The 11,548-nt window shown below is 40.2% G+C and overlaps 1 protein-coding gene across 7 annotated transcripts in view; it reads left to right on the top strand.

The window, feature by feature from the left end:
* Positions 1 to 11,548, top strand: part of Rad51b (RAD51 paralog B) — a 617,902-nt gene that overhangs the window by 534,134 nt on the left and 72,220 nt on the right. Inside the window, exons 9-10 of one of the 7 annotated variants that reach the window (XM_029555564.1) lie at positions 6,034 to 6,109; positions 6,765 to 6,793. The exons of the other annotated variants lie outside the window; for them this stretch is intronic. Coding sequence (XP_029411424.1) covers positions 6,034 to 6,109; positions 6,765 to 6,793 — 105 coding nt within the window. The remainder of the gene's footprint in view (positions 1 to 6,033; positions 6,110 to 6,764; positions 6,794 to 11,548) is intronic. 7 annotated transcript variants of the gene reach the window in all.

The raw sequence follows: 11,548 nt of genomic DNA on the forward strand, positions 1-11,548 counted from the left end.
ATATACTCTTCTCTTGAAAGTGCTATTTTTAATTAATTATAAAGACAAAAACTTATTGAAAGACATCAAAAATACATCTTAGTTTCTTAAATTGGTAATTCTGAAACTTAATAAAACATTTTCTTGAGGTTTTGGATGTATTTGGGGGTGGTCTCAAATGATTACTCATTTTAAAAAAGGACTCCATATATCAATCCAGTTTGAGATAAAGAGGCAAAATTTTTAGTTTTAACTTTCTTAGTCTCATCGCACTCAACCTCATTACTCTTGGACCACCCCAATAGGCTTAAGTCTTTTAGCATATGGGGTTCTTTTGTTTTTATAGCAGAGATGTTTCCTGTTTAACAGAAAACTGTATATTAAATTGTAAAGAGTATGCTTCTTACAATAGCTCCTTTTTCCTTTAAGAGTCAAAGCACTGGGCTGGGGAGACGACTCAGTGGGTAAAGCATTTGCCAAATAAGCATAAGGACCTGAGTTCAAATATCCGAACTCACATAAAGCCGGACACTGTAGCAGGCATCTGTTCCCAGTGCTCCTGTGGAAGATAGGAGACTCTCTGGAAGCGCATGGGCCAGCTAGCCTGGCACTTAAATCAGAAGACAGAAGAAACCCTGTGTCAAACAATGTGGAAATCAAGGACTTACACCCAAGGTTGTCTTCTGGCCTCCATTCATGTGTCAAGGCATCTGCACACCCTCACACACAAACATACGCATACACAAAATTCAGAGCATTTAATTTGTTGACCAACCTTTATAAAAGTAGCTTCGTCTTATTTATCAAACCTTATAAAGTTTTCATGTTGATTGAAGAACAGATGTACTACTTGTATCAGTAAACTGAGATTGATTTTAGGCATGCATTTTACTTTTCGTTTACAAAGTGTATTTGTATACATTATCTCTTTTATTTTTTAAATTTTTATTACACTTATTTATTTTGTATACATGTATGTGTGTGTACGTATGTGCATGTGTATGGGCATGTACATACCACAGCACATGTGGAGGTCAGAGGACAACTTGTGGAAGTCAGTACTCTCCTTCCATCTTGTGGGTCCTGGGGAACAAACCTCGGTCTTCAGGCTTGGCACCAGGAGCCTCTGCCCACTGAGCCGTCTTATTGACTCTGTCCCTTTTGAGTTCCATTCTGATATTGATAGTAAATGAAGCAGGTAGCACGAGCCCCATGTAGAGTGCCTCACATCTTCTGACTCAGTTCACTTGTTCTGCCCAGCAAAGCTGCTTATTCCAGCAGCAGAGTATACTGGGCAGCTGTTATTCAGCACACTGCACTGCCCCATTGTTACTTATTCTAGGAAACAATGAGTGGAGCTGCTAATTCAAGGATAGACTGACAGTGCCAGACATAAATCACATGCCATCATTTACTGAAAGATTTAACTAGTCTCCATCCAGTTAATGGTATGTAAAGGTATTCAATATTTACTGAATGAGTGAGTGAATGAATGAATTTAAAAAGAAATCCTCTGCCAGGCATGGTAGTGCATACCTGTAATCCTAACACTCAGGAGACAGAGACAGGAAGATCATAGTGAGTCCAAGGCCAGCCTGATCTGCTTAAGAAATTCCACATCAGTGAGACTCTAACTCAAACAAGCAAACAAAATCTTTCTGATTAAAATTTATAGATCAGATGTCATTTTTATTATATAGATTTTTGCAGACCTTTTTCCAAGTATTAAGTCAATAGGTTTTACTCAGAGTCTACCAAGTGCTTTAAGGGGAAAAAGAGAGATCTGATGGGAAAGGGCTGATAGGCCAACAGAGGAAATCCCCGTTCTGGCTTTTTCTGCCCTTCTGCACAGAATTGATTTCCTAGACCTCCAAGGGGACATGGGAAATGGCATCTTTTTCCCTGGAGTTGACCAAAATTGTCACTTCCACCATGGGGGAAGAGAGGAATGGCATAGGTGTGCAAAGAGTATCTAGAAAGGCAGCCAGATGTACCAAATGGGAAGGAGAGTTGAAGAGCAGAAGAGCTGCTGGGAAGACATTGTCTATGGTCAGAATATGTCGGCACGGAAAGGAGAGAGGCTGTGTCTGCTCTTCCCATACTGTGGTTTGGCTACTTTCCCATTACTTCCCAAGAGAGCTGTTAGTGACCACATCATATTTTAATCAAGGCAGCTCGTGTTGGGCTGGTAAGTTAGGCTCCCCTGGGTATGGCGAAGTTATAGCAGGGTGAAGAGGGAGACTGCTGGTCACAAAGGGATCCACTCACTCCCTTCCGCTGTTGGCAGTTGCTGTGGTATCTATAAACATACACTGTGTCTTCACATACTCATAAATGCTGGTTATTGCCATATGACTGCATTGTCCATGGAAGTGAATTGCCTGGAAAAAGTGATTCCATTTTATTTTTATATACTCATTGTTCCTGGAACCACTTCCTGAAATCCCAGGCCTTTATTTTGTTGTCACTCTCTTAAATTGCATTTTTTTTTTTTTTGTCAAAGTCTCAGAGTTCTAGAGATATCCTTGTGTTTAGTATATACCTTTGATTAGCTTCTGGGAACTCTATAAGATAGTCTGGTTTTGCTTGGCCAATGAGAAGGTGACTTTCCCTTCCAATTACTCCTCTCTGACAAGGGTTGTTGGTCATCTTGAAAAAACTAAGAATGTTTGAGGGGACCAAAGTGAAATTGCAGAGCATGTTCATCCAGCCAAACTGAAACACACATTATTAACTGACCACACACATGGGTTCAAAATGACATCTCACTCAGGGAGTAAAAGCCAAGGGTTGTGGTTAATGCCTCAGCAAGCCCCAGATGGTTAGAGTTAATGTACACCTATGTTTTCTGCCAGGTAGTTTTCATCAGCTTTCTCAGTATGTCAGTATGTACATATAATTAAGAGTATTAATCATATAATTCCCCACAGAGATGAATAAAGGATGGAGTAGGGTAAAGATCACTAGGTCTAGCAAAAGTCATCAGTTAGGGAACAAAACAAAACAAAAGTCCTGTTTCTGGGCTACAGCTGTAGTAACTCACTCAGAAGCCTGCCTGGCACCACCCCTCCAGTGCCATTTCAACGAAAATGTAATCCAGAATTTTTGCTAGCAATGTCAGCATTCTTACTACTTCATTCTATTTAAGTTTAATACGTTTTTCATTTGTAGTTGCCAGGGATCCAACCTAAGGCTTCCTGCATGCTAGACTAGGGCTCTTCCACCTGAGCTACACTCCCAGCCGCTCACTATTTTAACATTCTGCTCAATATTTGAATTGCAGAAGGAAAACTGCTCTGATTCTACTTCCCATCAAGGTTGTGAATTCTGTGCATTCACGTAAAGCACCCTTTGGTTGATGGCTCTAGTCTTGTAAAAACAAATGAGGCTGGCATTTCAGTCATTTTGAGTTAGATCTGATCGATGGGGTGACTACAGGTTAATCAGCACCTATTAACAGACTTCTAAATTAAAAGAACAGAATATAGACTATAGACCCATCAGTCCAAGCCATGAAATCATTTTCATGTTTATTCCAAATCCTTCACTCTCTCCAATGTCTCTGTGTATTCTGTTTCCTTGTCCCATCAATTATCAGAATCAGCTGCTAAGCAGTGATCTCTAGGACAAGGAAAGCAAGTCCCAATGACAATGACTTTTTGTAGCCACACAGCTAGTTAGAAACTGGCCCACCAAAATTCCAGCCTACTTTCTACTTTTTTAAACCTACTTCTTAGAAGAATTGACTAATATGAGCCCTACTTATAGCAATATCGATCATAGTGAATTTCCGTTAAAAAGCTGTAAATTTTCTCCATAATTAGTTTCTAATGTCACCTCTTCCCCTGGGTAGTAAGAAGAAGTGGACTAGGTTAGAGTGGAAGTCATCAGTTGATTCTCTACCCAGAATCCTTTCTGGTTGTTCTTTATCCAGGTAGGAAACGGCTTTCGTTCTATTTCTGTCCCTATGGGACCTTGACCATTGTGTCTATTACTCTATCCTATGCTCACCACAGATTATCTTTGATACAATGCCCAGTGGATAGAAGTACATGTAAGATCTGGTATTACCCAGCCCAAGGGGGATAGATAGATGGAGAAAAGACATAGGAAGAACAAGAATTGAACTGGCATAAAGCTTGTTGGGAAATATATCTATTGATTTGTGGCCAATGGTTTGTCTACCCTGAGATTTCTCAACCAGGGCACTATTGACATTTGGAACCAGCTAAACCTTGATTGGAGGACTGGCCTATGCATTGTAGTGTTTTCAGCTACATTTCTTCTTCTTCCCACTAGGCAAATGCCAGTGGCATCCATCCTATATGTGAAAGATACCAAATAGACATTACCAAATACCATAAGAGTGGGAGGAGACTTGTACCCAGTGGCAATTCATTCATCTTACTCAAGGTGGTGTCTTTGAAACCAACATCAAGAGCCATTTTGTGAGGGAATAACAAGGAGCCTTCCTAATTTTAACCTCAAAACTTGGAAGTTTACTCTACACATTGTTTATCTGGCATGAATACAGATTATTTGGTTCTTTATTCATTCGTTCAAAAAGCAGCTATTGCATGTGACATTATGTCAGGCACTTTGCTAAGTGGATAAAAAGCAAAACCTTTCCACAAGGACATATAACTTAATACTATTCAAATTTTACTCAGTAGAGTTGATTTGCTCCAGTGCTAATGACATTAAGATTTTAAAGTTGGATTTCATTATCTAACTTTAACTTGAACCAGCTATATTACTGATTAGACAGACCAGCACAAAGTTATCCTCAAAAGTACTTTATATTGGTATGTTGAAACCTTCATGGGATATGAAAGGGGCATGGTTAAAACCAAAGGACTCTTAGGAACTAGTGGAAACTTCTTGTTAAAGGACCAGGACAGTATCACATGTCTTTTCCTGGCCCAGCTGAACCTAGATGCATGCTCAGACCAATGGACTTCCTGAGTCCACCTGCCCTTGTATTGTACTGAATCTCTTAAATATGCTGTATTGTATTCCCTAGGTTTATTTATACCCCTCTTTCTAGATAAGAAATCATACCTTGAAAAATCAAATTTTAATTTACTCTTAAATTTATCATCAGAAGAAGCTAATACCCTCTTGTAATTTGGTGTTACTAATTCCCTTTCAGTATTTGGCAGCAAATGGGGTCATTTTAGTTGTTAAAACTGGTGAGAGAGGTGACGAAGATGCTACTGACATGGACACAGAGATAATGCTAAGCATCCTGCAATCCTGAGGAGAGCCCATACAACCAGGACTTACCCAGCCCAAGTACAACTAGTGCTGAGGTCATAACACAGATACACATGATGGAGTAAGAACAGAGGCCTGTCATTGCTCAGTGCAACTTCTTTAGGGTATCTGACTCTTTCAACAAAGAGAAGATGACTACTTCCTACAAAAGGCAATTGATCATAGAGCTCCCATCAACAGGATGTGACAAGATTCAGAGTGAAGTTCTTCTTCTAAGACCGCTGCATTTGTTCCCTTGGTGGCCTATTCTGAGCATCCAGTGGCTAAAGCCTTCACTAGCATATTTTGCTGTCCCTCATTTTCAGACCACAGATCAGGAGTAGAATGTAATTCCCCAACACTGTTTGGTTTAAAGCTGAGCATGCCAGCTAGTAAACTGGAAATTCTTTGAACTGATCATTTTTCGTCTTTGTCAATCTCAAGGCCTCACTCTAATAAGCTGGAAGGGAACAGGTAGCCACGAGAAGATCACTGAGTAGGGAATTTTGACTGTGTAGGTGGAAGTGGGGAGTGCTCTTTCTCTGTGCAACCTCTATATCAATGTCCCCATTGAATAATTCAGAGACCACTTAAAGTTTCTTCTAATGAATCAGCTTTTTCACTTTCCAAAAGCAAAATCCATTTGTATGAATGAAGTTTAACTTAATTTCTCTTAAAGTTTCTGATTACTTCATTAAATGAAATAATCAGGTAGAATAGGGTAGAAATTCATTTTTAAAACCTCCCTTCTGAAAATAATCTTCTGTTGTTTACACAGTTGTGATTTTATTATTATAGCGATTGTTATGAAAAATGAACCAACACTTAAAAGGCAAGCATCTTCCAAAATGACTGTGGATGGTATTGGCACCAGGTAAGTGTCACTGTTGGCAGCTGGCTGGTAATACCACCTGGAAATGATGACAACTAGAAATAGTGTTTATTTGGTTTCTTTTTAAGCTAAAAAGCTCTCTTAAAGGAGGTACAGGTTGGAGCTGGTAAGCTGGCTCAGCATAGGTAAAAGTACTTATCACCAAGCCAAGCCTGATGACCTGAGTTCAATCCCTGGAACCCACATGGTAGAAGGAGAGAACTGACTCCTGAAAGTTGTCCTCTGACCTCTACACATGCAGCTTAGCATATGTACACACACACACACACACACACACACACACACACACACATGTGCGCAGGCACGCACATGATAAGTACAAAAATTAAAAGAGGCACAGGGTAGACAACTTGTGAAGCAGTCATTTGCACATGTACCACGTTCTCTTGCCGCATCTCCCTGCTGTCCGTAAAGGAAACTATTGCACAGTCTGTAGATGTGACTAAAGGAAACTTGTTTGGGGGTCAGAGGGAGACCTTGTCTCAAAAAGACAGAAAAAAAATTCCCTTTCTTGTTTTCATGCCCAAGTAATATCCCTTTTTAGCATTCTCATGTATACCGTCTATTTGGTGAAAAGGAATTCTATCTTAAACATCAATAACAAGAATCCAATAAAATTTCTTGGTTTTCTTTCTAGAACCAGAGATAATCTCTCCAAGGCCATCGGTAAGAATTCCGCTCCACAACACCTTCCTCATGGGTGATAATTGTGTTTAGAAAGTAGGGTTGCTTTTCATATTCACTGGCCATGACCTCCTGGGATGGCTAGAAAGGGCTGGGCAGAGTTAGACAGCAGGAGGACAGAGAGATGCTGTGGGAGTGCATTGCAAACAGAGATGGGCAAGTTAAGTTACTCAACTGCCATCTGTCTCTGTTTTGCTAACTCATTAGCTCGGACACCACATTGTGTTAATCCCTACTTCCCCTGGCTATGAGCTTGATCCAAGTCTCCCAGGAACAGAGGGACTGCTCAGCCTGACTCTCCTGTGAGCTGGGTCACAGCTTCTCCATGTGGGCAGCACGCCAGGCCTGCCACCCTTCCCTGCTATATCATGTTGAGATGAAACCTTCCCCATCCCCTGGAGCTAAAATAGAAGCTTCTAGATGTAGCTCATTCTTCAGAAATGTGATAAATTTTGACCTTTCACCTCTTTAGCATGCCTTCCCTCATGGCACTCCCTCAAGCTCCTTGATATTTTAAGCTGACCATCTTGGAAGCTTGCTTGATGGTTCTGCATGCTTTCTGTGTCTCCCAAAAGCTCACGTCCCAAAGCTAGGAGCCAATAAGCATGGCTGAATTTGTCCTCCAGGACTACCACCAGAAGGCAAGGCCTAAACATAGCATCAAGAGCATTTAGTGATTCTGAGAATGATTGTTCAGAAGCTATTGCTGCTTCTGATGAGCTGCCTGGAATACGCATATCATTTGCATTGACTTATTTTTACCTCTCTGGTCCCAGTTTTCTAACTGTGAAATGGTGTTTTCTAAGCCAAATAATTTTGTGTAGTCTTTTCCAGCTTTAAAGGTAAAACATAGTGCAGTAGCACACAACTGTAATCCTAGCATTAAGGAGGTTGAGGCAGGAGGATTTCCTATAAGGAAATAAGTAAACAAATCAGTAGGGCTAGGGATGTAGCTCAGTTGGTAGAAGGCTTGCCTAGTATGCATGAAGCGCTTGGTTCTACCCCAGTACCCCATAAATGGAACATTGTGGTGTGTGCTTGCAATCCTAGCACTCAGAAGGTGAAGACGGGAGCATCAAGAGTTCAAGGTCATCTTCAGATACATAGGGAGTTTGAAGTCAGCCTGGACTAGAGAACCTGTCTCTAAATAAATACTGAAAATCCACTCTGCTTATGGGTAATGGGTTGTGCTGATATTAATGAGTGCCAGACTCTGCTCTCAATATGAAGCATACATGACCTCATCTAATAGTACCTAGGAGATAGATATCACTGCTATCTCTGATTTATAGAGCTGGAAACTGAGGCACAGAGAGGCTACATCATTTTCCCAAAGGCAAACAGCCAATAAGTGGCAGAGGCAGTCTTCAAACCTGAAGGCTGGCTCCAGAATTAGTGGCCTTGGCCTTTACTGTAGTCACCTAAGGAGGCCTCTCAGTCACATTGCTTTCTTCCCGCATCCTCTCCAAAGTCCATGGGTTCTCAGATGTGATCTTAACAGCATCCTTTGGAAGTTATTATTGCCTCCTCCTTACAAATAGTACCCTGAAGTAAAAGCAGCAACTTAGAAAAGCCGCCCACCATCTATCAGAAGAACTCCAGGGTCCTGCTTTTATGCCTGGTTCTCCATCTGCCAAGCACCTCTCCTACTCATAATTTGGATGAGCAGAGCAGAGTGATTCACTTAACCCTTTTAACCAGGAACTGCCTACAGTCTAGCTTCAGAGGCAAATGGATTAAGTTCCCCACTTATATACTGAATGATCTGTGCAAGATAAAAAGGTATTTACAAGCCTCAGATTCCTGCATATGAAGCAATTGCATGCCATCCTCAGTTCCTCTCTTAGCTGAAAGACACCCAGTGAATATCTAAACCCTCTCTGGATGGCCAGAGTCACAGTAAATTCTGTAAATTCACTCCCACATTCAGCACAGGACTCATGCTGAAGTTTTATAGCAAGACATGATGGAGATTTTGTTCTTTCTGGTCCTTGCTGTCTGCTCTGATGCTGCCTTGTACCCCCAGTGCCCTTCCCATCATCTCTCAAACCACTGGATCTCACATGCCCTTTAACATTGGCTTTCCTGATTCCAGGAGGGTTTCCTAGCAACCATGGGAAGGTGATTATTTCTGCCCCTTATGTGGTCTGGCCTTTCCAAGTTGCTGATACTATACCATCTGCAAGATGCCACAGAAATCAGGGTAGCACTTACAGCCCAGAGTGCCCAAAGCTTGGTTTGTAAATGGCAAAAGTAGAGTTGAGAGGGAGATATGTTTGTTGCCTTTCCTCTCCCATGTGGATCTGGACCTCTCAGAGGGAAACGAACACTGGTACTGAAATAACCAATCATTAATCACCAAGTAATTTCAGTTTTGGTATTAGGGATGGCCGCTGCTTCTCCCTTAGATGTTAGCCACTGACCCATTTCCTCTCAAACTCCAGTTCCAGGTTTAACAAGAGACACACAGAAATAAATGTGTGTTGGCAGGAAGACAAACCCTGAGATGAAGCAGGAGGTTTGCTGGCTGATAGAAAGGCTGTTATTTTAATTTCTTTTACATTGTAGCAGTCTCAGATGGATAGTATCCAGGTAACTTGTAGCGCCTGCACCTTATTAAACTCCTGTTTGATTCGGAATTTACAGCTAAAATGTACCTGGAATTCTTCAAGTAGGAACTAGACCTTGATTCATTTGTTCACAAAAGAAATGGACAAATTGGTTGTGTAAGCTACAGAAAATGCTATAGAAAGCCAAGAATAAAATGGTGGCACGTTTTTCTTAATAACCATTTCTTAGTTTATAAATTCAGCAATGCTGATTTAACATCTACTATTTGACAGGCATTGCACTGCTTAAACAGGATGTACCCATGGGCATGTTTTCTCTATATCTGTCTTCTTTTATTGCATGTGACAGAAACCATACTCAAAGTACCTGAAGCAGAAAGTGAAATTATCTCAAGGATACTAACCTATCAATAAAAGTGAAGGATTGGGATGCAGTTGACTGCAGAAGCAGACAGAAGCATTGTTAAATACCAAGCTGGCTTCTCTGTCATATCCTTCCCACACAGACATACCACCTCCACCACCATCACCACCAAATGGAAGTCCTAGACCTGGGCTGCCTATGCAACAGTAAAATGTATTAAATTCTACATTGACTAAACATTGATCTGATAGTGGTTTGGACATTCTGTACTAACTGTGTCAAAAATGTTTCTTGATCCCCTGTTCTCTTAATAAAAGTTATTGCATTGGGAACTAGAATACAGGCCCCTTCATAGTTCCTCTTCCAGCAGATTCAGCCCCTTGTTTTCACAAATGTGGGCTTAGTACAAGAAGACACAAGATGTGTCTCCATGTGACACATCTGGTCCAGCATAAACCCTTCTGGAGTTCTGGAGTTGAATGAAAACACAGACTTGCATCAATTCTGTGTTGTCAGGAAGACACAAAGGCTGCTAATCTTCACATGGGTCGGGACCCTTTGGTAATGTCAATTTGTGTTTTTCTTCATGCTTTTACGGAACCAGATTCCAAAGCCCCTTTCTTAGACACAGAGCTCTGGAAGTATGATTGTGTCCTTACTGTCATGATCACCAGCTAAAGGAAGCAACTGTACAATTGAAAATACAGTTTGAATTCTCTCCTCTCTGTCCACAAAGAGCTATTCCTTAGACTTCCTAAAAGTGTGTATGAGGAAACCTCTGATTTAGTATTTTCTTTGCTTCAAATAACTTAAAATGGAAGTATAATATATAAACAAAAATGTGTATGCATTGTAAGTACATAGCTCCACTAACTTTCTCTGAACACACACATGCAATCAACCCCCATGTTAGTAGTCCCCAAGAAGCTCCTCATTCCTGACATCCTATCCCACCCTCAACCCAAAACTAGCTAACCACTCTTTAGAAGTCTGCAACAACAGATTAGTTTGCCCATTTTTGAACTTTATATAAATGAAGTCATGAAATAGGTTCTGATTTTTAATATCAAATGTTTTGCTCCACATTATGTTCATGAAGTTTATGCATGTTGTTTTATATGCAATATAAAATACATATATATGCCTGAAAATATTAAGTGTACAATAACAGATAATAAATAAAAAGAAAAAATACAGATAGCTGAAAAGGAAAATAAAGATTATAATTCCATTTTATTCGGATAATGTAGAACCAGGCACGGTGGCACACGCAGCACACCCAATGAATAGTTGGGAGGCTGAGGCAGAAGGATCAGGAGTTCAAGGAGTTCAAGCCTAGAAGCAAAGGACTCCTCTTTACTAACTACATAGTAAGACCCTGTCTCTAAAAAAGTCTATATATGTAAGTACTTACAGTAAGATTCTTTTTCCTCAAAAATTGGATCATAACATGCATACCACTTTGTGATTTGCTATTATGTTTATCATTAGTTAGTCTGTCTTAAAGAGGCTACATTTGGATTTGAACCAAAAAAGGAAGAGGGGGAATTTATTTATTTATTTCATTCTTTTAAAATATTTTATTATTTTTTTTCATTACAGCTTTAACATATTCAGTAACACATTCCAGAGCAAGAGTACATCTCTTTCACAAGTGGCTGTAAGGTTCTAGGTTCACAGTTGAATTAATACAGTTATACAATATTGAACTCAGTATAAGCCCTGTAACACATAAAATTGAATGAGTTTTTAACCTTTAAAAATGATCTTGAATTCATTTTAGAATATATTGTTCCTTGCAGA

The sequence above is a fragment of the Nannospalax galili genome, unplaced genomic scaffold (genome assembly GCF_000622305.1).
Source record: "Nannospalax galili isolate Female #2095 unplaced genomic scaffold, S.galili_v1.0 scaffold285, whole genome shotgun sequence".
NCBI classification, from domain to species: Eukaryota; Metazoa; Chordata; class Mammalia; order Rodentia; family Spalacidae; genus Nannospalax; species Nannospalax galili.